The 25,916-nt window shown below is 30.8% G+C and overlaps 2 protein-coding genes across 8 annotated transcripts in view; both read left to right on the plus strand.

The window, feature by feature from the left end:
* Window positions 1–414: 414 nt before the first annotated feature.
* Window positions 415–25,916, plus strand: part of LOC149889328 (N-acetylated-alpha-linked acidic dipeptidase 2-like) — a 33,570-nt gene continuing 8,068 nt past the window's right edge. The window contains exons 1-17 of one of the 6 annotated variants that reach the window (XR_016451592.1): window positions 415–1,719; window positions 1,809–2,076; window positions 3,465–3,587; window positions 4,051–4,234; window positions 5,067–5,157; window positions 6,442–6,516; window positions 6,645–6,730; window positions 6,910–7,029; window positions 7,373–7,455; window positions 9,971–10,034; window positions 13,894–13,968; window positions 14,293–14,372; window positions 14,589–14,667; window positions 14,825–15,068; window positions 15,186–15,279; window positions 15,369–15,461; window positions 15,664–15,964. Coding sequence is in view for 3 of the 6 variants with exons in the window: in XM_090084428.1 (XP_089940554.1) it covers window positions 1,433–1,719; window positions 1,809–2,076; window positions 3,465–3,587; window positions 4,051–4,234; window positions 5,067–5,157; window positions 6,442–6,516; window positions 6,645–6,730; window positions 6,910–7,029; window positions 7,373–7,455; window positions 9,971–10,034; window positions 13,894–13,961; window positions 14,293–14,372; window positions 14,589–14,667; window positions 14,825–15,068; window positions 15,186–15,279; window positions 15,369–15,461; window positions 15,664–15,892 (2,268 nt within the window). In the remaining 3 variants the exon portion in view is untranslated. Of the gene's footprint in view, window positions 1,720–1,808; window positions 2,077–3,464; window positions 3,588–4,050; window positions 4,235–5,066; window positions 5,158–6,441; window positions 6,517–6,644; window positions 6,731–6,909; window positions 7,078–7,156; window positions 7,226–7,372; window positions 7,456–9,970; window positions 10,035–13,893; window positions 13,969–14,292; window positions 14,373–14,588; window positions 14,668–14,824; window positions 15,069–15,185; window positions 15,280–15,368; window positions 15,462–15,663; window positions 15,965–25,916 lie in introns of those variants that run through there. The other 5 variants (XM_090084428.1, XR_016451594.1, XR_016451593.1 and 2 more) reach the window with 5 other exon arrangements.
* LOC149889329 (glutamate carboxypeptidase 2-like) lies at window positions 16,627–25,018 on the plus strand. Of its 2 annotated transcripts, none has more exons than XM_090084440.1 (4): window positions 16,627–16,900; window positions 17,009–17,276; window positions 17,452–17,574; window positions 24,880–25,018. In XM_090084440.1, exons 2-3 carry the CDS (start codon window positions 17,031–17,033, stop codon window positions 17,554–17,556), a joined length of 351 nt encoding a protein of 116 aa, XP_089940566.1. In that variant the 5' UTR covers window positions 16,627–16,900; window positions 17,009–17,030; the 3' UTR covers window positions 17,557–17,574; window positions 24,880–25,018. The 2 variants fall into 2 exon arrangements, with proteins under 2 accessions (XP_089940566.1, XP_089940567.1); XM_090084441.1 differs by lacking the exon at window positions 24,880–25,018 and adding an exon at window positions 17,817–17,835.

Below are 25,916 nucleotides of genomic sequence, written 5' to 3' on the forward strand. Positions count from 1 at the left end.
TAAATCACCATATAAAATTTTTAAATTTCTACTTCTACATCTACTGTATGTTGGCAAACTTTCTATAAGTTTCACCTTTCAAAAACATTCGTTTTTTAAAAACTAGCTTCTTAAACTAGTGAAATAATTTTAATGCATAAAACTTCTTTTTCTTCTTGTCCTCTTTTTTCTTTTCCATTTAATGATTCATGTAAAGTTTTAGAGAAGCTAAGAAAGCTGCTTTAGGTATCCAACTACTCAGAGAGTGCAAGTTTTAGTAAGTCATACTCATAACATTCTGTAATATTGAGATGTAGCCTTCAATAAGTATGAATAATGAGTTGAACTCATGAATCAAGATACAAATGTTTGCTGATGATAAAGCTTTAGGTAAGAAAACTCAAAGTAATGTTACAATGGGAGAAAACTTGATGTGATGGTACGTTGTAAAAAAAAAAAAAATTTGAAATGAGAATTAACTTACAAAGTAACTTTAATGTAAGTTATTCTGTGTTTTGTTTTTGTGATATTTTTATGAATGAAGCAAACTTAAATGAAACTTCAAATCAGATCAAAAGTGAATGTATTAAATGTTGCAAGTGTTTCAAAGTGCTGAAAGTTGTGTTTTTTGAAAAAAAAATTTTATTACTAGAAATACAATATACTGCAGGTTCATTTTTAATATATTATTAAATAGTTGAGAACTATTTTGAAAAAATCTTTATATTGTTTTTTATATGATTGGTTTTTCTTTGTGGTTTTTCAGTGAGCCTAACAATATTGTAGAAGAAAGATGAGATTTCATAATAGTTCAAGTAGTGCAAAGCTCAAAGATAAGTTAATAAAAAGTTTACATCTTTTTGAAAAATTACTTTGAATGAATTAGGTTCAGATAAGCAACTGTAGTTTCAGGACACATACTTTTTAATGTACCAAAAAATAATTCAAGTTTTGCAATAATGATTTCAGTAAGGAGAAACCTTGCATTAAAGTTTCTCTCTTAGGAATCAGCACCTTTTTTATTGCCACAGATTTGCAATTGATCATTTACAATTGATCATTTACAATTGATTGTTTGAAGTTGATTGCTTGAAATTTATTGTTTGCAAATGATTGATAATTAGAATGATAGATAACTAAATTTTTAAACTATAGTAGAAGCTTTTTTTTTTGTTAGTTCTTATAATTTTCTGTGATATTAGAAATCTTTAGTTGCAAAAACATTTCATTATATTCAATATAAGTAGAAGTAGACATAATATAAAAATCTCCATTCATGTCACTGAAATAGCAAATCCAATTTTGTTATCAATCAGTGACCTTTTCAGATTTTGAATTATGTGAGTCAGTCACAATAAAATGTGAGGCTTCTAAGTTTTGCTGTAGTATTTTTAAAAATAATGGAAGTTCAAACTTTTCTCTTTTTTTTTTTCAATTTAAAATATTAGAGCAAATGTTAAACAAACAAAAAATGAATAATTTTCAGACATTTCAAGATGAAAACAGTGAAATCTTGAAAAAGAAATCTAAATTGAAAAGAAGAATAATTGTAGTTTTTGTCTCTGGCTTAGTGGTTATTCTTTCTTTTGTTCTGGGCTATGTGGTGCGTAGGGCTTCTTCAAAATGTTACAACACTGAAGAATCTGCAACATTAAAAAGATTGAGTCAAGCTGATCGAGATAAATTTTACCAAGAAATAGTTTCATCAATAGATCATCTCAAAATCCAAGAGAATCTGAGGTGATTGCTATTTAAAGTTTGCTAATTATTTACACTTGTTTTATTGAAACGAAAATGATTGTTTTCATCTGACCTTTTTATAACTGAAGATTTTTTGCTGGAAAACCTCATGTGGCAACTTCTGAACATAACAATTTGCTTGGTGAAGAAGTTTACAAGAGATTTATAAGTAGCGGCTTTAAAGCAGAGAAATTGTCTTACAATGTTTATCTGTCCTTTCCATCTTCTGAAAAGGAAAATGCTGTATCAGTTCTTGATTTGGATGGGATGCCTCTCTATAAAACTAGTGTATCAAATGAAAATTTTACTGGCATCATACCTCCATATAATGCATTTTCTCCTAAAGGAATAGTTGAGGTGATTTTTAAGTTTCTATATTATTTCTTTTTATACTTGTTTGATAAAGATAGATTTTTTTACAAATAAAACTAAAAGTAGTTTTTGAGTTAACTTTGATGTAACTTTGAATAATTAAGATCTTGTAATTATTTTGTTCTAAAAGTTTTAACTTTGCTTTTTTTTTATAAGCATTTAGTGTCTGATGCAATCAGACATTAAATCAGAAACTTTAATCTGTAATTTTTAGTTGTTACTTATCTTACTTTATTTTTGATTTATAATTTTTAACATTTAAATGTAAGTTATAGGTATCAAAAAGGTTATGATACAAAATTTAAAACTAATTTCTCAAAAAATGGAAAAAAAGAACAAAGAAATGGTGTTTTGTGTTTTGTAAAATGTTTATTCATTTATAAGTTTTCACTTTTTTAAATAATGAAAGACATCATGATCTGCTATATTTCTTAGTTTTGCCTTGACTCCATTATGGACTATAGATCCACTATTCAATTACTCAATTAAGTCAATTTCTTTGAGTTTTTTTATTCTTTTAACCAACTGATTAGGTGTTTTTGCATCCCAGCCATTATTGTAAGCTTTTTGTGCTAAACAATCCCAAAAATTTTTGATTGGTCTGTAGAATATTACTTGTAGAACATTTTGTAGTTGATCTCCGCCAAATGTTCTACAAGTAATGTTCCAATTTTTCGACTCTATTTTTCGGCTCGCAAACCTAGATCATCACTTTATTTTGGAGTTTTTCTTTTATTATAGTAAGAAATTTGCATTTTTGACAATTGGCATAAAGTATCTTGATGATTTTTTCTAAATTTCTGGCCAAATTTTATTGACTCACTCCATATCTATTGTTTACTAGTCAGTTGAGGTTAAACTGCTTAGCTGATGCTCACAAAGATGGCAGTCCTGTTTTTTTCTTAGCTTTAGTTGGTCAATCAGGTTGATCTAAGACCTTATACAAATTTAAAGGTGCATACCTTTCCTTTAAAAAGAGATTGATTTCTGATTTTTTTCATGTTTGAATTTTCAAAATGAATTTTTTTAGGCATATTTGAAGATTCCTCTTCTGGAAAGATTTTATTTCATTTTTAAAAAATATATTTTTAGTTACATTTCAGACACAGCAGGTTGCAAATCTATATGAAAAAGTGAATTTAGTTTTTCTTAACTTTTTTGCCACTTACTAAGTAGCTCTTGACAACCAAATTACTGTGATTATCATTATTATCATTTTGACTATCATTATATAGCAATACCTATTGTCTGTTTATAACAACAAAGTTGTTAGCAAAAACTTATTTCTTGTTGCTTTCTATTGGAAAGTTTTTTTTATTTTCTCTAAGAGTTCCTTAAAAAAGATAACCTCATCAAACTTCAATATTTAATAGGGAGAACCTGTTTATGTGAACTATGGTCGAAGAGATGATTTTGAAAAGCTTAAAGACCTTGGCATAAGTTGCTCAGGCAAAGTTGTGATTGTGCGATATGGTAAGATATCTAGAGGAAGCAAGGTAAATTATTAAATTTCTTTTTTTTGCTTTAATCTTAATCTTTAAAAGTTTTCGAAAATGTAAAAAAGTTGTGGTAAAAAATTGTATCTAAACTGTGATATTTATTTTTACATTTATAAAGGTTGAAACTGATTATAAGAATGTAATCACATATGTAAGTTTGCATAAAAATGTATCTTAAATTTACATAAAAGTATAATATAAATTTACATAAAAATAAAATCTTAGTTTACATAAAAACATAATCATAATTAAATTTTTATGTAACTTTTTACATTTATATTTCAACGCCTTTAAATATAGAAATATCACAATCTAGATAAGGTAACAACTTTTTAGACCACAATAATATTTTATGATGAGAAGTTTTCATCTAAATTTGAAAATCTAAAATCTGATTTTTTTTTCATTAAAAGTGCTACACTGGTATTTAATCTTAAAATGAATAGTTGCTTTTTTGCAGGTTGGTTTGGCAGAAAAGTGTGGTGCCATTGGGGTTGTGATCTACAGTGACCCTGAAGAGTCTGGTCCAGTTAATGATGATGAGTTGTTTCCCAAAAGTAAATGGTTACCTCGAAGTTCTGTCCAAAGAGGATCAATAAAGATCAGCTATGGTGATCTTTTAACAGATGGTTATCCTTCAAAAGGTTTGTTTTTAAATTACTCATGTGAATTTTTAACTGAGTCAAAAGCTGCATGAGTTCCAATTATTTAAATTTTTTATTCAAAGTACTTTTATTTGTTTGATGATTGTTTTCTTTTTATTTCTTTAAATCATTTTTGAAAAAATATGAACATCAAATTTTCAGTGCAGGCTTCTGTGTTAATGTATTTGTCTCAGTATTATCTGCTTTGACCTCTGATTATTGGTTATTATGCTATTGGTTATCTGCGGGGTTATTATGCTGTTGGTTGTCTATTGGTTATTGGTTAAATAATTTTTAAATCTGTTGAAATGTTTCATCTGAAACAAAAAAGAAAAAATAATAATAAAGATAAATTTATAAACACATTCATAAATATACATACACTTACATAATTGTATATCTGTATGTGTATATGTATGTGTTTATAAATTTATGTGTATATATATGTGTTTATAAATTTATCTTTTAGTGTTATCTTTAATATTATTTTTTCTTTTTTATTTCAGATTAAACATTTCTAATGTATTTGTAATATGTTTACAATTTATATGTGCATACTTGCTTTGTGCTTTTTGTTATGTACATTTCTTTAATATTTTATTCTGAAAGCCAGCTATGAATCTAGCAATCAAATAAAATTACATATGTAGAAATTCTATAAAAAATTAAAATATGTATACAGTTTTTTTTAAGTTTTTTTATGTTATTTTTATGTTAAGTATTTATTATGTCAAAGGAAGATTTAAAAAACAAAAAAAGTTTTTCTGTTTGTTTAATTTTATATAACACAAGTGTTAATGAATTTTTCTCATGTCATTTATAACTTTTTTAGACTGGGTTTACAGATTGGAACCTGAAAATGCTGACTTGCCAAAATTACCTACTCAACCCATATCTGCTTATGACGCTTTTAACATCATGAAGTGAGTTTTTTATCTTCTACGTTTTTTTGTCAATAAAAGAGCTTTGTTCATTTAAGAAAATATTTTCTTAGGATGAGGAAAGTTTTTTAAAATACAGCTGTGTTTCATTTAATTGATTTAAAAGTTATAAATAATTACTCTGATATTACTTAAGGAGTATTTGCTAAAGTTCTCATTTTTAAGGTGACTTTTATCTTGATTGAAAGTTAAAAGCTTAGCTTTATTAAAAATTTGACTCCAGAGGTAAGCAAGATAAACTTGCTTATAATGTTATCTTGATAACATCATAAGCTTTGTTTCTTTTTTTATTAGGCTGGAAAGAAAGTCCTTTTTCACTTTCATAAAATAGTTTAATTCACTACAATCCTCTGAATAAACACAATCAATCTACAATATAATTCCCATTTCTATCAACAACAATTCTCCATTTGTAAGGCAAGTAATAGATCCCATTATTGTAAAACCTGCCTGACTGCACATCAAAGAATCTATGAATATTCAAAATTTTTCTCTGACATCAAAACTTTTCTCTGACATATGAAATTGCAGGGCACGGAAAAGGTGATAATCACTTGGATATGTGGGAATTATAGCAGGTGAGGCAAGATCTGCCATCTTTTCTTCGTAAACTTAAGACATGTCATTTTTGCTGTGTGTGGGCATGCGTTGTCATGCAGAGAATTAATGTTTTGGTGCTGTAGCCACATTTGAATGACTTTCTGCCTTTCTTTCCAGTTGTTGTTAGTAATAGTCAGCCATTATGGTGGTGTTGGGAGGAAGAAAGCTCAAAATGCACAATAACATGCACATACCACCACACTGATAACATGACCTTCTTTTAGTGAGGATCTGCTTTACTTTCTGGTTCTACCTGCTCTTCACCATCAACCTACTGATGCTTTTGTGTGTGGTTTGCAAAAAGTACCCACTTCTTATAATCAGTAATTGAGTAATCACTTAGTTACTATTTATCACTTAACTAGTCGAAGCATCACTTTTAAGAGAACAAGAATGTGCAGATCTCAAAGCGCATGACCTTGATGTTTATGTCAAGTGAATCACCTGTACTTGCTTATACAATTGCATAGAACATTTTAGAAAATAATGTTGATGTATTAAAACATAATGCTAAAGCTTTCCAGAAATTAGTAGAACACCCCGTGTTCTAATAATATCCATTTGTATTAGCGCAAGTGCCAAAGAACTTTCTTTCCAACTCAATATACTTGCTTTTACCTCTTCATATAATGTAAGAAGTGTTTTTTTAAGTATTTTGAATTGTAGAGAAATGGATGGTGATGCTGTTCCTGAGGATTGGAAGGGGATGCTTAATATAATATACAGACTGACCGGTAAAAAGTAAGAAATTTAAATTTCAAAGAAATTTTCTTAGCAGACTTGTTTTATGATTTAACAGTTGTTTTTAATAACTTCATTTTATTGTAACTGTATTATTGTTTTCATGTTTTTTTATCATAACTACTTAGAAAAGTGAAGATTGAAGTATACAATGAAAATGTGATTCGGACAGTAACAAATATTGTAGGTACTGTAGAAGGAAATCTTGAGCCAGGTATTTCTTTTATCATTGTAATTTCATCGCTGTAACGGTTTTGTTATAATTTCTTTTAGGTAACATGTTTTTTTGTAATTTTTTTACTTGACTTGTTTTTTTTTAAAAGAAAAATATTGCTTTAACATTCTTTATATTGTAAGTTTTTAAACATTTTTGTTCTGATGTTTTTTTATTAGATCGGTATGTAATGCTGGGTAACCATAGGGATGCCTGGGTCCATGGTGCTGTAGATTCTTCAAGTGGAACTTCTATCATGATGGAGATGGCAAGAGTTATTGGTGAAAAATTAAAAAAAGGTTTGGTTTTTTAATTATTATTACAAAACCTGCTTTTTTTTCTTCTGGGCATTTAAAAAAAACAGCTTTTCTTATTGCACCTTGCCCTTAGCCATTTTTTCTATCAGAGAAAATGACTAAGGGCAAGGTGCAATAAGAAAACTAAAGCCTATGTTTTTCACTTTAAAATAGATTAGCAGTCAAAACTCCCTAAAAAGGTTTTCAATACTTTAAGATTAATAACAAGCAGCTAAAATAGCATTTTTCTTTGATTCTTCAGTTTAAAATTAATAAGCTGTGATTTCAAAATGAAATAACTTTCCTTATTATTTTGATAAATGAATGTTTAAAAGTCCTTTTAAAGGTTGGCTTCCAAGGCGAACAATAAAACTAATATCCTGGGATGGGGAGGAGCATGACTTAGTAGGTTCAAATGAGTTTGTAGAAGTAAGTCTGTTGTTCATCCTCACTTGTATAAATGTCATTAAGGGTTCATGTACTCAACTATTTTATATGCAGTAGCGTGCAAAAGTTTATAAACAGCTAAATTTTTCAGGGTTTTTATCATAACTTTTTGACTTTTCATTGAAAATAATTGAAATTTTCAACAATTGTTCCTATAATGTGATTTCATTCTATAAATTACTCAAAAAAATGCTAACTTGTAACGGAATGGAGAAATTCAAGTTTTCTTGAAAACATAATTTTGCAAAAGTTTATAAACAAATGAGAAAAAATTTAAAAGAGGTACTATTTCTAATTCCTCCACAATATTTCATCACAGCACATTAGTATTTTGTTGGATAGCCTCTAGACTTTATTATTGCTTAACAACAACAAGGTATAGAGTCAACTAAGTTGATCTGAACATCTATGGGGATATTTGCCCAACAATCCCAAAGCACCTGGAATAAATCATTTTTATTGGTCAGTTTTTCGCCTTTCAATTGATGATCAAAATAAATCCAAAGATGTTCTGTTGGATTTAAATCTGGATTTTGAGAAGTCCTGTCCAAAATAAGGATTTTTTTTCAAATTTAAAAATTTTTGATAGAATTTGCACAGTGCTTTAATTTATTGTCTTGCTGGAAACTCCAACTACGAGGAGTTTTGTCCTTTCCATGTGGCAGCATAGCATTCTTAATTATATCTAATATAATTGATGCATTGATTAACATATATTTAGATATAATCGATGCATCGATTTACTTTCAGTCTTGATTCTGCTGATCCATTTCATCGCATTGATTATATCTAAATATATTCGATGCAATGAAGTGGACCATTAGAATCATGACTGAAAGACCCCAAACCATTATTTGCCCTCACCAGGTTTAATTGTTGGCATTTGATACTTAGGAGCAAGTCTTTCATCTTTTAGACATCTCATGTACTTGAGACAATTGCTACCAAACATGCAAAACTTTGATTTGTCACTGGATAAGATCACTTGCATTGGACTTTTGAAGTCCAATTCAAATGATCTTTTGCGAATTTCATTTGGGATGAGTGATTATTTAGCAACATTGATGGTTTCTTGGCAGGACAAGGACCAAACAAATTATGCTGATTCAGGTGACATTTTGCAGTATCAATGCTGCACTTAACAACATATTTATTGCTCAAAATGCTATTTAATTCGACAGCACTTTTGTGGGGATCTTGTTTTGATTTTCTTATCAAAGGTCTGTCTTGATGTTCTGTAGCTATCTTTGGCCTGCCTGAGCAATGCATGTTTTCAAGTGTCTTTTTGTTTTCATCAAAAATCTCTAAACTTGGATGCTAGATGTTGATTTAGCTACATCATAAAGCTCAGAACTTTGCTATTAAGGAATCTTCTCTACAGCATGTATTATTAAATGTTTCTTTTCTAGTGATAATTCCTTTAACTTTCCAATTATTTTTTAAATCCAATTTAAGTTAAATATTATTTCCAGTAAATTAATTTAAATATAAATAGATTTTTCTTAATGAAATTTTGATTTTCTTAATGGGGCATGAAACTGTTTGTAAACTTTTGCACGGTTATATTTTCAATAAAATTTGATTTTCTTCCTTCCATTACAAGTTGCAATTTTTTTTTGGAATAAATTATACTAAAGAATCACATTATAGGAATAATTATTAAACATTTCATTCATTTTTAGTCAAAAGACCAAAAGTTATGGCAAAAAAACTTGAAAAGTTTAGCTGTTTATAAATTTTTGCATGCCACTGTACATTGAGTTTACCGTTTGCGTGAAAATCATTGAAAACAAGTCCTGTAAAGCAATAGAAGAAAATAAATGTTTATGCCGTTTTATCTTTTCACCTGCAAAAACATCAAAATTCATTGAGCAAATATTTGGGAAGATGCAAATGATGTGATTTTGCATTAAATTGCTAATACATTGGGCATCTCAGATTATCAAGTAGATCATGTTTTTTTGCATGAAGAATGTCATAAAAAAATATTTAGAAAAGACAAAAACTTTGAAAACAAATTCATAACTACAAATTAGGTTTAAGCTTGTTACCATGACATCCAGAATTGAAACAGAAACATTTTCAGTGGACTATGGCTGAAATTTCAGCTCCCAACACAAGATAATAAGGGAACAATCAACAAAATGGTTATTGTTTTATAGGATTTAAAAAGGAATGACTATGATCTTTTCAGAAATGTTAAACATTTCCACTGTGGAATTTTTTTTTCAGATACAGATGCAATTGCAGCTGTAGAGCAGTATTTTACAGGCTTTTGGAATTGCTCTGTAGATATGGCATAGAATTATTGGGGAAGCATTGAACTAAGGGTTTTAAATTGTCTTAAAAATATATTAACTAAAAAACCATTAAAATGTCATTTGAACTCTTTGACTTTGCTTTTTAAATTTTTCATGCAACCTGTACTTTTTAACAATTTGGTTTACATTTTTAGCTTTCAAAATGGCCCACTATTTGGCTTACTAATTTGTTTTAGGAATTCTTGCACGAATTACGTAACCGCGGTGTTGTGTACTTGAATCTTGATCCTGCAATATTTGGTTTGTTACAGTTTATGATTTAAAAATGAACAAAACGTTTTTTCAACAAAGTAAAAGGTTTATATGTTCAAAAGAAGTGATTTTTTTCTCTTTTTTTTTTGTACATATAAACATTTTACTTTTAAAATTTGCTTTTTTACATAAATGAAAATGTATTAAGTCATGCCAAACATACTATATCAGGTGTGAATGAAAATCAATCCTATCATATACAAAATATGAAAAACGTTTGTTTTATTTAGAATTATTTTAAGTTAAATTTGTCACTGTTATCATGAAATCCAATATTGCCAACCTAGCTGACCCAAGAATGTCACTTATATGGGATGATAGTGTACACATCCCAGGGTCACCTGGTGCAAATTTTGAAATCTTTTAGGTACGTCTGGAGGAAAAAAGTGATTTTGAAGTTACAAAAGCGGAAAAAATTTACCTTCTTTTTTGACACAGCAAAACTGCTGTGAAATCCATACTATTAATCATAGACCAATAAAATTTGGTGGCAAAGTAGCCTATGCCAATACAAAGATTTGGGTAAAATTTTATCGCAATCCCTGCAGTATAACAAATGTTATGGTAGTTTTAGTGTTGATTTTTTTCTTTTCCAGTGCTAAACTTTTCTGATTATGGCCTATTACAAAAAATTGACTATAATTTGTTAGAATTGACTATAATTCATTAAAATTGACTATAATTCATTAGAATATTATGGCCTATTACAATAAATTGACTATAATTCATTAGAATTGGTTACTTATGAGCTTAAATTCTCTTCTAACAAGTAATATTAATCCATTAAAATGAAGCTGAATGGATGAAAATTATTGATAATTTTCTAAAGGTGTTTGCTATTCAAATCCACAAGACAACTGAACAGCCTTCCTTTGTATTCAGGATGGGTTTTATCTCTTTTGTATCATGACCAATGCAAGTGAAAATCTTGATATGCAGTCTCAACAGCCTGTTCACTGAATTGCCTTAAGGGCAATTGTTTCCTGTTTACAAAGCCCTGGAATACTGTGTGGATTTTGGGCTTGATGCTTCCAAGTTGGATTGCCAAATATGTGGCTTTAAATTAATCAATCTTGAAAGAAAAATCCTTTTCTAGTACATTTCCAAAGCATGAATTCACAACCAAATTAAACTTTTTGAAAGCTTCAATGACAGCAAGAACTTAGGTGTTAGAAATTCTTCAGCAAGATATTGTAAAACATCAACATTTTTCAACAATTTCCTGCATTCATTACCTTCAAAGTGTCCGCAATTATATGGGCTTTGGTGAATGTGAAGCATGGCTAGCCACTTTTCAGTATCAGACCACATAGTTTTGACAATTTTGAAGAATTGATTGACTGTGCCCAAAAGAAGGTGTAACTCCATTGGTGGAATGTGTCTAGAATCAGTGTATCCTTAGGTCCATTGATAATTGACTTGTGAACAAAATTGCCAAACATTTTGGCCTTGGTGAACATTCCACCCGATTATTCCAAAGACTTGAGATTTCTTTTGACTGAGCCAAGTGTTCTTAAACTGCCTCTGCAAGCAAGGTTCTTTGAGTCAATATCACACCAATAACAAGGGTGCATGCTTGAATGTGTTTGAAGCCCACAAATAATGTTGGGAACTTTCATGTCATTTATGTCTAGAATCATTTGCATTGATGAGTGACCAGACCTTTTGAATATTAGAATGAGTTTCTGGCAAATCTTCAGAGACTGCTACAAGAATTTGTCTTTTCACACTTGTTGCTTTTGCTGCTCTGGAACTCAAAAGTTGCTTTTGAGGTGGTAAGTTCGACTTATCTTGTTCTGTGGAACTCTCAAAAACACTGACACAAAACTTGAGAAAACTTTTACCTCAATCAATGCCTAATTTGACAAAGTAGCCACCTGAAGTTTCTCTAGATTGAATGACTTGACTAACCAGAACAGACAAATCTATGTAATGAACAACAACATGGGTTGTGTCACAACCTTTGGAATCTGTGGCTTTTAAGTCTGTAAAAGTAAAACCTCCAGATGCTTTTGCCAAACAAATTGTGGCTTTTGCCAAACAAACTGTGGCTTTTGGAGATGCTACCTTATTTTCAATCGCATTAAATGCTATCTGTTCTGCAGCTTTAGCATCTAATGAAGCCAATTTTTGTATATTTTACCTGAACTTTAACTGAGAACAATAATGTGGTAATCCCTTACCTAATGGGCTAAGGCAGGTACTACATCTCACAGCTAGTATTTGATTTACTTTCATTTTTTCATTAGGTTTAGCTCTTTCTTGAAACCTAGACTGTCCAATTTTGCAAATCAAGCAGTCACACACATGACTACATGTTTTAGCTCTGACTCTGATAGTTTTGAAATCAAACAACTTTGGCAAAGCAACATCCTTTCCTTCCTCTTTTCGTCTTAAGGCAGTTCTGCATGATTCACAAAGACCTTGAGGCACACAAGAGTCACACACATCAAGATTTGTCTGGTAAATGCGACAAACTCTTTTAGCCTGAAAAGCAGTCATCAATTTAACACACTAACATATACGTCACATTGACTCAAGTAGGTGTATTTCAAATGAATAACATGCTACAAGTAGAGCTACATATTTACCTAAATCAATCCTATTACTTCAGCCTAACAATTTGTATAATATAAAAAATGAAAAACAAAATTTTTTACCTTATACAACGATTTTCAAGTGAAAGGTTTAACTATTTGGATATTTCTGCAAATGTTTCAGTTCAGTGCTACAAAAACAAAGTTTCGTTATGATTTTCACTTTTTATGATACATACGTCACAGCATTCAAAACCAAAGCAAAAATCAAGTTAATCATGTACGCTCTTATTCATGTGATGATGGGTTGATATTGTTAATTCCTCTTATGCAAAACCCTTTCTTTTTTTCTAATCATTGTTTAAACAAAAATGGAACAAGACTAAAATTAAAACACTTAAAACTTTGAAATTAAATTTAAGCATATCTTATGATAGAGTAGGAAAAATATTCATTTCAAGAATAGTAAGCTGACCAGTGCTTTAAATGTCATGTCAAATAAATTAAAGAGTGTCAAGATATCACAAGAAAAGAATAGAATTGATTAAGTTTTAGAAATTAATTCACTGTTAGTGTAAATTTATTGATTGTTACAGTTTGTACTTTTGATAATCATTTTGAAAACAAAGCACTAAGGAAATTCTAGGCATTTTTAGCTGATTTTATGTATGAAATGGGTTTTCCAACACACAATACATGTTGCCCAGGTAGAAATCACATGCAAAAGGTTTTCAATGCATTTCTTTGCTTTGCTCACAAATCCTCAGGGCTCAATCAAGAACAACAGTTTTGACTCCCGAAACCAAAAATTTTAATAAAAACATGAAAATCCTTATTTTATAATGTTGTTAATATATTCAACTAGAGCACATATGTTACCCACATTATGGCCTGGGGGCTTGTAATAGGCCATAATCAGAAAAGTTTAGCACTGGAAAAGAAAAAAATCAACACTAAAACTACCATAACTTTTGTTATACTGCAGGGATTGCGATAAAATTTTACCCAAATCTTTGTATTGGCATAGGCTGCTTTGCCACCAAATTTTATTGGTCTATATTTAATAGTATGGATTTCACAGCAGTTTTGCTGTGTCAAAAAAGAAGGTAAATTTTTTCCGCTTTTGTAACTTCAAAATCACTTTTTTCCTCCAGACGTACCTAAAAGATTTCAAAATTTGCACCAGGTGACCCTGGGATGTGTACACTATCATCCCATATAGGTGGCATTCTTGGGTCAGCTAGGTTGGCAATATTGGATTTCATGATAACAGTGTTGTATAACCTTCCTTTTTATGTGATCATTTTTAGGCAATGAAAGTCTATTAGCAATTGGCAGTGGGCTGCTTAGAGATGTCATTTGGAATTCATCAAAGCTGGTATTTGGTATTTAAAGTTTATAAAAAATATCTGCAATCATTATTTAACTCTCTAAATCTCTAATTTAAATCTCTAAACTTTCTAAGATTTTTTGTTGTGATATATGATTTCTTTTTGTTTATAATGTAATCTATTTTGCTAACTGATATAAATAAATCGTTGTTTCCAAATATTCATTTTCCAATGGGATGATTTCATTAATAAGTATGCTGAATAGTTCTGTGGACCAATTCCGGTGAACGATTCTTCAGAGCTCAACAAAATGCTTTTAACTGTTCTATGAATTGCATTAAGAAAAAAAGTTTGAAGTTTATCATTTCTTTACTTCAGGTTGCTTATCCAGATAAGGAGCAAACTGTTTATGACAAAATGGTTCATTTCAATCCAGATGAAAAGAAAAAGCAACCAAAGTATACTTTTACACCAAGTTAAAAGTTTTAAACAAAGTTTTTAAAGATTTTGTAACATTTTCCTTGACCCGCTTTTAATAACCCGGTTTAAATGAAACTTTTTTTTTTTTTTTTTGAAGGAAAGCTTTTTCCTTTACAAAAGCTTTATCCTTTACAAAAGCTTTTATATAAACATTAATCCTTTCTTGGTTGTTCAATCTTCTTTTTTTTTTTTAGGTTTGAAGGGCTTACGTCAGCAAGTGATTATGCTCCTTTTTACTGTCTCGCTGGTGTCACAAGTGCAAATTTCAAGTTTGTAAGAAATATTTCTGTGATGAGTTGGCAGTAATGATTAGCATAATTCTTTCAATTAATGATAAGACAGATAATCAAATCTAGATAATGAAAGACAGATAAAGATTTTATCTTGTCATGTTTATTCATTTGTTATAAATTATCGCTTTTTGTTTTAGGGGAAAGGGGAGACATATAGTACTTACCACACTGAGTATGACACTGTAGAATGGATGGAAAGTTATGGAGATCCTGGCTATCGCGCACATTCAGCTTATTCTCAAGTGTTAATGCACATACTGCTAAGAGTCTCTGATTCCTCTTTAATTCCATTTAATGCTGTTGCACTTAGCGAAGACTTGAAAGATAAATGTGCAAAAGTAGTTTCTGATATTCACCAAAAAGATGCTGCGTTTGACGCTGGTATAATTTTATGAATTTTTCAAACAAGTTTACTGAAAGGTATTTAGTAAATGTTAATTTAATATGTGAAGGTTGTATTATTGTCATTTTTTTTATTCGTTATTTGCCTTTTCTTAGGCCACCTGTTTGGTGCAGTTAACAAGTTTGAAGCAGCATCTACCAAACTTAAAAGGCTTCTTGAAAAAGAAATTGACATAGACAAACCTAATAGGTCTTGTTTGAATAAGTTTTAAAAGTTTATGTACTTTATGTATCTTCTTTAAAGTTTTCTAAGTGTCTATTGCTTGGCAATCTTTTTAGTGAGCTTTTGGTTCGTATGTTAAACGATGTCATCATGCAAATCGAGAAGGTTTTTTTGAGAGATAGTGGATTGCCAGGCAGAGAAATAATCAAGTAATGCCAGTCAATGTTTTTTATGATCTGCCTGTTTTTTCTGATTTTTTTTTGTTAAATTTAATATAAGTGGAATGGTTTGTGCTGAAGAAAGCCATCTGGGTTTTCTGATTTGATAAGTTTTTATTGAATAATTCACGAAGTTTGTGTTTATAATGCTAATCTACAGGCTCTTTTGCAGTTTATTATTATGTAACTTTAGAAACTATATCGCTGCACCAGCTGCTAGTGATGCGTACAGTTCTTCTCTGTTTCCTTCTATCGTTGACTCCTTAGACAAAGTGAAAGTAAACTCTGCTGCTAATCAAGCAAAAGAGTGGAATGCTGTAAAAAAGGAAGTGACATTAGTGGCATTAACAATTGAAGCGAGTGCTCATTGGATTGAGCGTGGCGTACAGCTTTTATCTCTCACTGGATTGAAAGTGAAATGATCTTTTTTTATTGGTTTTAACTTTGTAGCTTTTTAATGAAATTTTTTTTAAATTGAATTTTTATAATAAACTATAATCTTTGTTTATATTTAATATTGGACATTTTTGGAGAGCACCTCATGTTCTTATATGTCCAGCTCTCTAGCTCGATTGCTTACCCTCCTCTCTGGAGCTTTTACAAGCGCTTATTGCTTAAATTAACTTGTTTTCAAGCTTAGTCATGCTGTTAAATCTTGCACAAACTTGTCACTGAAGTTTATTTTAACACGTTGCATGCAACCATAAAACCCTTTATTGCACCCATTGATGAGAAAAAATGAAAATTCAAAATAGCCAAATACTTTAGGCAAAAACAGTTTAGTCACAGATTTTTCATATAACTTTCCAATATCCTATCTTTAATCTTGTGGTAAAGACAAACAAAAATGTTTATATTTTGTTGCTTTGTGTAAAAGCATGCTTGTTACCTTTTTTTCAAGTTTTCTGGAAAACTTTTATTTCTGTCATTTATTGAAGATGTCTGCAAAATATAATCAAAAGTTACAAAATTTTACATTTTTAAAGCACTTACAGTTTATATATGCTGTTGTTGTTCTTTTTTTTTTAGTGTTTTTACTAGATAATACCTACAATACAAGTTTTTTTAACTTTTAGATTATGCTGTTGTTGTTCTTTTTTTTCTTTTTAGGGTTTTTATTAGATAATGAAAACAATACTAAGTTTTTTTAATTTTTAGATTTGTTTTTGTATTATGCTTATATAAAATGAAAAAATTCAAGACAGAAGAAGAAGAATATAAAATTAGCACTAAAAAGAATATTCCACTAAAAAAGATAGGTTTGGTAACTGCAGCACTATTGTTATATCAGTTTCTTTTGTTCTGGGCTATATAGTTTGCAGAGCAGCTAAAAGTTGTCAGCCAAAGGTTCCTAGTCAGGTTAATCGAGATGAAGTATATCAAGATATTATTGTATTATAAGATTGAACAAAACTCCAAGGGAATTTGAGGTAAAGTTCTTTTTTAATAAGTTTTGATTTTGTTTGAAACACACAGGAGATGTTTATTTTCTAAACATTGGTAACAATTAAGGTAATACTTTGAGGGTTTTGTTTCAGATTCTTTGCTGCAAAGTCACACATGGGATCTTTTGAACAAAATAACTTGTTAGGAGATGAGATTTACTCTAGGTTTATTAGTTATGGCTTCAAAGCAGAGAAAATATCTTATGATGTTTTGCTGTCTTTTCCATCTCCAAACAAAGATAATGCTGTATCAGTGTTAGATTTGTCTGGATCTGTATTGTATAAAACCAACATATCTAGAGAAAGTGTTTCTGGTATGGTGCCACCATTTAATGCCTATGCTCCTAATGGAACAGTGGAAGTAAGTTGAAACCTAACTTGCTGTTCAAAAAAATGGCAGTTTTAGCATACCAAAGGACATGTTATTTTTACATTAAAAAAAGCACAATAAGAAAAACAACATTTAGTTGACTTGTGAAGTAAGTTGGGAAGTAGACATTAAAATAAAACTGGCAACGGTTATTTTTTGTGGTTAGGCAGACCCAGTTTATGTGAATTATGGGCGTATTGAAGACTTTGATGAGCTTAAAAAGTATGGCATCAGTTGCTCAGGAAAAGTTGTTATTGTTCAGTATGGTTAAGTATCCAGAGCAAATAAGGTACTTAGACTATACATTTTTACTGCATAAAAACTAATATGCTATTTATCTAGTGTTGTTATGACTTGAAATTATTCGACTGTTGAATAAATCAATCAATGTATTTTTTAAAGTCGACTAAAAATGACTAATACGATTTTAAAATCGACTAAGTCAACTAAAATTGGTTTAGTCGAAATATTTGAATAAAAACTTTTGTTATAATCATATTCTTTATTGTTGCTTGACAATTTATCTTTTAGATGCTATGAAACAAATAAACAAAAACAGAAGTAAACAAAAAAAACTAGGTGGTATGTAATACTGTTTTAGTAGCACATGCTGTTGTTGTATCAAAAGCGTTTTCTTTTTTCGGTTTTAATTCATCTAATCTATTAGATGATTTAAAATTGAATAAACAAACAAAAAAAAAAGGGAAATTACAATCACAAAGTAATAAAAAACAAAAACACTGATGGGCACTTTATATCATTTTTCACAACAATTAAAGCAAATAATTAACAAAAAATTTAATTGATAAAAATCAGGTCAGGGCAGATGGAATGGCTAAACTTTTTTGGGGGTAACAGATTTACAAAATATTTTTGCATCCTTAATTGAATACCATAACACATTGCTTGACATTTTGTTTTAAAAGCATAAACTGGTTACTATAATGAGAAAAAGGACACATATTAATGAAATGGTGCTACATACAGTAAGCCAAGAGTTAAGTTTATGTGATACAGCAAATTAAGTTCATTGGTCAGATATCTTGGTTGAATTAAAGTATTGGTAATTGAGGTCCAGGAATTCAAATCTGCGTATACTTGGTCTCTAGGAGTGCTCATTACGGCACAGGTGTTATTTTCAAGGTGGGTCATTGGATATATTGACAGTTTTATAAAAAAAAAGCGACATTCTGTAAGTTTAAATATAGGTAAATGAGGTCGGATATTGAAATTTGGGTTTATTTTTTCTCTAGGAGAGGTCGAGACCGCACAGGTGGTCAGGGGTTGTCAAGACGGTGTATTCTTTGTGCAAAGACTTGCACCAGCCTGTACAACTGGGACATATGATACCAGTTGTACAGGCTGGTGTACATTAGGGTAATAACTATTATCATTAATTTTCGTTACAAAACTGAAACCCTTTACATTAGAGGAACAATTGTAGGTAGATGACAGTAGCAACATCAGTTTTTAAAAAGATTGAAAAAAGTTCCCCCACCTTTTTATTTTTTTTTGTGCGCACAGTTTGACTATCGGTTTCAATTTCACACTGACTTTTTATATGACGTTCTATACTGCTTTTAAGCACATTCCAGTCAGCTGTTTCCATTTGTTTATAAACTAGACATTTACAGATGGTTGTTAGTTTAGTAGTTTGTTAATAGATGTTGTTTATTATCTTTGTTTTGAATATATTCACTTACACACTTCACACGGTATTTTGCTATACCGTGTGAAGTGTGAACTCGTTTGAATATTTTTGTTTTCAGTGCAAGATTGTCAATAAAATGTCTTATAGAAATTCCAGCAACAGTGTAAAGTCAAACAGGTATATTTGGATGAAGAATCTACCCTCTTTTTCTAAACAGAAAAGAGATCCAAGTATTCCATCTGTTGAAAAGTTAACCAATCTCACACGGATGCAGACAAACCGTCAAATTCTTGGAAACTTCACTTTTCTGTTCAACAGCAAAAAACGACGACTGAATCGAATCAAAATTATGATTACGGATATAGAATTGCTCTGGAGGGAAATTCTAGACTTTCCACTATTATCCAGCGCACTCATCAGAAAGAAGCTCAATAGTCTGATTGATCTATATGACAAAAACAAAAAGAAACCGTCTGATAAATTCACTGCAACACTTTCTCAGTTATTTGATGTCACTAACGTTAATGGAGAATGGAAAAGCACGGAGGATAAAGAGCTCTACCAGAGGCAAGTTGAGAGTGGAGGAAAGATTGGTTATTCAATGATCAAACAAGCCCCTTTGGAATCAATCCACCCAAGAAAACGAATCCGACTATCAACAACTCAACCTCAAGCCAGCTCTTCTCAATCCCAACCCGCACAAACACATGAAAGTAGCTCAGAATCTTCGGATTCTGAAACCTCTGATTCTTCACCCGAGTTGCCAACCTCTTCTTCCACGTCATCTTCTCCTGAATGCAAACCAAAATACCAAAGATCAAGCACTACAACAGCGGGTTTACTAGTACTGAAAAACAACATTTCTACACATAAAGCACAAGGCGTTCTTGCAACCGTTGCTGAACATGGTCATGATGTGCCGGTTCCAAGTCAGGCGGGTGTCTGGAAATGAGTAATCTCTGAAGGACAGAAAATGAAAACCAAAATTGTTCAAAAACTTCAAAGCAATGATCCCTATTGTCTCCAGTTTGATGGTAAAAGAATGCAAGGGGAAGAGTATCAAGTTGTTCTGCTGAAAAGTTTGACAACCGAAATCAAACTCGGTATTCTTAAATGTGAGAGTGGTTCTGCCGCAGCCATTCACAAGGAACTTCATCAGCTAATTGATGAATACTATGCTTGGGAAAATATTCGCATGATAATCTGCGACACGACCGCAGTAAATACTGGTCGTTTGCACGGGATTGTAAAGCTCATACAGGATGATGTCTTGAGCAAGGGGTTTCAGAAGCCACAATATATTGGCTGTCAGCATCATGTGCTCGACCTCCTTCTGAAGCATGTCATGGATTTTCTTATTCAAGAGCCAACAACCAAACCAGAACTCAACTATTCCTTCATTGACAAATTAACAGAAAACTATGTCTCTCTTCAGGCTGATTACCACCTCGTTGCTACAGATGATGTTAACACAGGCAAGAACCCTGGATGGCGAGATGATTTTAAGTTCTTATTTGAACTATGTCAGGCATATCGTCATTACAAGACATTTTCACGTTGGCCTATAATCAGCTGGAAGAAACTCCCAAATTTTCACCAGGCAAGGTGGAACTCACGTGCGATATATGCTGTTATAGCATTATTTCTGATACCAGAATGGCGCAATATCCTCACTCCAGCATTCGACTTCATCTGCTAAAAATGGGCAAATGCTTGGTTCCATTCGCAACACTACAATGAAGCGTCCTTCAATGAACTGTTTACCTCACTCATGAAGATAAAATGCAAGAAAGCAGTTAAGTGTTTGGAGATGCATTGGTCAGTCGAAGAGTCATTAATTGACATTCCTAGATCTAACCAAATTGCTGAACGTGCTGTAAAACTGATGGAGGAACTTCATGCGAAATCAAGAAAAATTGAATTTTTGAACCTGAAGTTCATAGCAAAAACTATTTTTTAAACATTTTTTGTACATTTTGGACAAATTGCTAGCTGTTCTGTATCTTATTTGTTAATAAAAGTTGCTTAGTTATTACTAATACTCTTTTGAATAAAGCAAAAAACACATGTCGTTTTTTTTAAAAAAAATTATTTAGTCACTTTTTTCTTCCGAAGAGGGGGGGGGGGGGGGAACTTTTTTAAAAAAAATCAAAAATGCAATTTATATTCTTTAATTACTCATAAACTTTCCTCGACTGCAAGTGGTTTCATAAAAAAAGTTTTTTTGTTATCACACTAATCATTACATTTGTGTAGTCTCCAGGTTATAGTGATGTAGCTTGTTAGGGTCCACTTCCTTATTGCTGGAGAGGATACAGAGGGTAATGTAAAACCTTTTCATCAGCTTTTCATCAACACCTAGAATCTCTACTGACTTTTGGTATCCCCTAAAAAACCTCCCAGTAGTATTGCTATTATTGCAGTTTCCAGATCCTCCTGACTTTGGAACACCAAAGTTGATACCAAGACCAACCCTCAGCGCAACTTGAATCTGTTTTTTTTTTTAGTTTTAGTAGTTCCTTATTTCCCTCCCTAGCCTGCCACTTCTTAAAATCCAGACAGTTTGCTATGTGAAGGAAGCACTCCATGCTTCTTATCCGCAAATGAAGGTTGGACAGGGCATTTTTAAATCTAATATCTGAAAGATCTGCCGCAATTCTATAAACCTTCTCCAGGTCATTCAGGTTGGAGCTGTTCAGGCAGTAGATGCTGCAACTAGTAGTTGCGTTAGTCACTTCACAAAGAATGATGGCAACTTTTTTATCAACCATGGTCTCCTCCAGCTCATGGTAGATCATGAATCCATCCAACCTTGAAAGGAGAGCCTAGAACTCCTTGAAAATGTCACGCTCTTACACTAAAACATCTTTGCTCTCCTTTATGTATTGAAACCTGATTGGCCTGCAATAGAGTGTGGAGGAGGGTTTAGGGTTTGTCCAGACAACCTCATCTGCCTCCTTGCTCCGGATCTGTAGAGGAACCAGGCAGGTGAGGAACAAGAACTCTTTTAGTGCTATGCTAGCTAGCTCAACATCCTCAGATACCTTCTGTTTATAAACAGACTGCTCAGTGCAACTTTCATACCCTTCTTTAGAGATCATAATGAGATTTTTAAGATCTGCTCCCCCCTCCTTTAATTTAAAGCAGAAGGCCATGAGGACCTGTTCCAGAGTTTTTTCTGCGTTATCCTCCTCTGCCCTCCTCTCATTGGTCCAAGATGTTGCCTCCTCAAATGACCTTCTCCACCTTCCTCTCTTACTCTTACCAGTATCACTTTAAATGATTTGTCAAAAATTAACTAACAGCTTATTTAAAAGTCACTTTAAAAACAAATTAGAACTGTATTATATTTGATTTACCTCCTTCATTAACTTCCATCTTCTACTCTCTCTAGCTCTTCCAAAAACCAGTACCAATTGTCCATAAAAAACCTTTCCCTCTTCCTACCAGATTTGGTCCAGCGTTGATTAAACCTCTTCAGCCAAATCTCGGCAACCTCTTGCCCAGGTCCAATATCCTCCAGCAAAAAGGTATTTAACTGGATTCCCTTGGTAAGCTGGTCAACCTGACCCATGTTGTAAACTTGGGAAAAGCGATCCGTAATATTGTTCTTCATAGTACAAAACACTAGAGAAAAGTGAAGATGTACATAAAACTTAATGCATTTTTGTCCCAAATTTACTGCATTTTCTATTTACTGTGTTTTTTGTTTACCACGTTTTCCTGTAAAACATTAAATACTTGTTAGGGTCTATGAAGTGATTATTTTCTACATAACTAAACAAAGCACCTTTTACCCATTTAAAGTACAATTTTCTAAGAGAAAACAGCATTTTAGAAAAAAATGTTACTTAAATGGCCTACATTAAAATTAAGTTGACTGCAAGGTGCAATTTAAAATAGTTTTTATGCTGTGAATGATGTCTTCCAAAATACTAGAAAACAATTAGCGGGTGCATTTAAAACAATAATAGGTTTATGTGGACAAGTTACTTATTGGGTCTATTTAAAAGCGCTAATAATATGTCGCGGCTGTAAATAATATATAAAAGGGGATGGTATTGTAAAAAATTTTATTTGCAGTCAGATGATAACATTTTATTTTATTTATTTTAGATTTTTTAACCCTAAGTTAAATTTTAGCGAATATATCTTTTAGTGAATATATATATAAAACCTAATATTTATAACAATTTTAATGCGTGGTCTAGAGAATGTTAATGTATTGTTAAAAAATGATCATTTTTAATCCATCAGTTTGAATTTTTATTTGGATAATTTTTAAAAATTTTAAAACCCGTTCAAAAGAACTTTTTTTTCAAATGTTTATCCTTATTGCGTGTTTATTATCGCATCTTTTTTTTCTTTTGAAGTTATTTTTTTATTTTTATTTATAAATGCATTTTTTAGTTTTTACTTATTAAACCATTTTTTCCTAAGTTATATATATATATATATATATATATATATATATATATATATATATATATATATATATATATATATATATATATATATATATATATATATGTATATATATATATATATATATATATATATATATATATATATATATATATATATATATATATATATATATATATATATATATGCATTAACAAGTGAAGAAGAGAGCATATTGAAATTTAGAAAATGAAAAATTTTGACAATAAGCACATATTGCGCTCAGGTGAGCTCAGAAAATTTAGTGCTAAAGCTTTATGAACATATGGGAGTGTTATTTAAAGTTGATTATATGTGCAGCTTAGTGCAGCCAAGTAATTTTCTGCTTATGATTTTTTCATTTTGACCAATATTTGAAAATTAGCATATTGACATTTCTGTGGGAAAAATTGATATATTGAGCTTAAAAATCATAGTAGGGAGAAAATGAAATCATTTTTAGAGGGGTCTCTAGATTTCATTTTAAAAAAAGAAATTACCCCAATATAGAAGATGGTTTTGGGGGGTTTTGCTCACCCCTAGCCCTCTGTTGCATGGCTCAATTTTTAATGATAATTTATATTTACAAGATAAACTACTAATAAAGATATCTCTTTACTAATTGGTCAACATCATAACAATATTAAAGATTGCTAAAGTTAAATCAAGTGAAAAAATAGAAATAAGGATGTTAGGATGATTAAACAACTAAATCGACTTTTAGTTGATCAGTAAACTTATAGTCAATTAAATTGACTATTCGATTTTTCGACTAATTTTGACTTTCAAGTTAAAGTCAATAATAACACTATATATAACTAAGAGAATAGCATAAAGAAACTACTGTGACACCTTAATTACATTCATAGTGGTATAGATAATATCTTTGCCTGCCTTATAAAGTATGAACTTCATTTTGTCCGTTTATTCTTTACTTTTTGCAAACTTCTATATTTAACATTTAACTTAACCTGCCTAAGAATGTTTATAAACAATTAGAAAGCTGCCTAAGAAGGTTTGTAAACAATAAAAGTTTCCATTATTTGGGACACCAACCAAGAATTGTTTTGCACTAAACAGTTTTGTGAATATGACAAAAATTTCTTTGAAAATATCAAAAAAATTCCTCACACAAGTTTTCACCTGTCATGATTTTGTGTTGATTCATGCAGATTAGATTATCAAGTTTGCATTTAACAATGTTTAAAACTTTTATCACATTTTTACAAAAAAATTCCAATTGAATCCATTAAATTTTGAAGACATTAAATTTTAGTTAATGTTTAAAAGTTTGATTAAGAACTTTAATTTGAAAAATAATTGACTTTAGTTTTCTTTTACTTTTTACTATAAAATTACAAAAGTTATGTTTTTTTTTTTGTTTTTTTTGTTTTTTACATTTAAGTTTTTTTAGGGAAGAAAATTGTTTTTAAGTAAATAAATGATTAAAAAAAAAACAGTTTTTATAAATTTGGAAAAATATTTGTTTTTAATTTTTAGGTCAATTTAGCTGAGAAGTGTGGTGCACTTGGTGTAATACTCTTCAGTGATCCTAAAGATTATGGTCCGCTCAGTGATGAATTGTTTCCAAAAAGCAAATGGATGCCACAAAAATCTCTAATGGATGCCACGAGGCTCATTAGAAACCTACTTTGGAGATTTCCTTACAACAAGCTACTTAGCTTAAGGTATAAGTTAAATAGTTGTCTATATAGTTATACTTTTAAAATCCTCACTAAGTTTTGAAAATTGCAGACTGTAAAAACAAGTAAACTAGAAATACTTTTGATAAAGTAACTTATTTCAAGTCTTTTTTCCATAAGTTTCAAATAAATTACACAAGTTGTAAACCATTGACGTTGATCCCAGCCTCAATTCTGGGCCTGATCCTCTGACATGTCATTGGGACATATTCCTTGAGCATGGTAGTCCACTGCTTCATGGCAAAGGGCTTCAGAGCTGCAATACTATTTTGGAAAGATGCACAGGTCTTTGGCTCAACATATGCTTTTATACTGTAGTCCAGAGGGTTTAAATCAAGAGAGTTTGTTGTCCACAAAACTTTCTCTCAAAAATCCACCATGTTTTTTCTGTGCAACTCCTGAGTTTTTCTGGCTGTATGGGGTGGAGCCCCATCCCGCTAGTACACTGTCCTGAAATTCTTTTTAAATATATCTTAAAATGTGAATCTAAATTTCTCAGTATTAATACTTCATATGTGTTAAGTTTTAAATCATTAAAAAATGAATTATATATATTAGGGTAGGTCAAGTTTTTTTTTAAGAAATAGCATGTTGTGGGGGGTTCCTACATACGTGTATAGCATGTGTAATAATTTTGGGGTCTGTGCTAGCCTCTCTAGAGGTCGCACTATAAGCAACTTTTATCTTAATTGTGTTTTAAACCATGTTATTGTAATGATTTAGATATACTACAAAACAGTGATATTATATTCGAATAAGGGATAGAACATGTTAAATAAGGGATATTAGCTTTAAAATTCTTCCTTTCATATTACCTTTTTTAAGCAGATAAGT

Source organism: Hydra viridissima, unplaced genomic scaffold, assembly GCF_058129835.1.
Source record: "Hydra viridissima isolate aposymbiotic clone 2 unplaced genomic scaffold, HvirCarnegie_v1 scaffold_4, whole genome shotgun sequence".
NCBI lineage: Eukaryota > Metazoa > Cnidaria > Hydrozoa > Anthoathecata > Hydridae > Hydra > Hydra viridissima.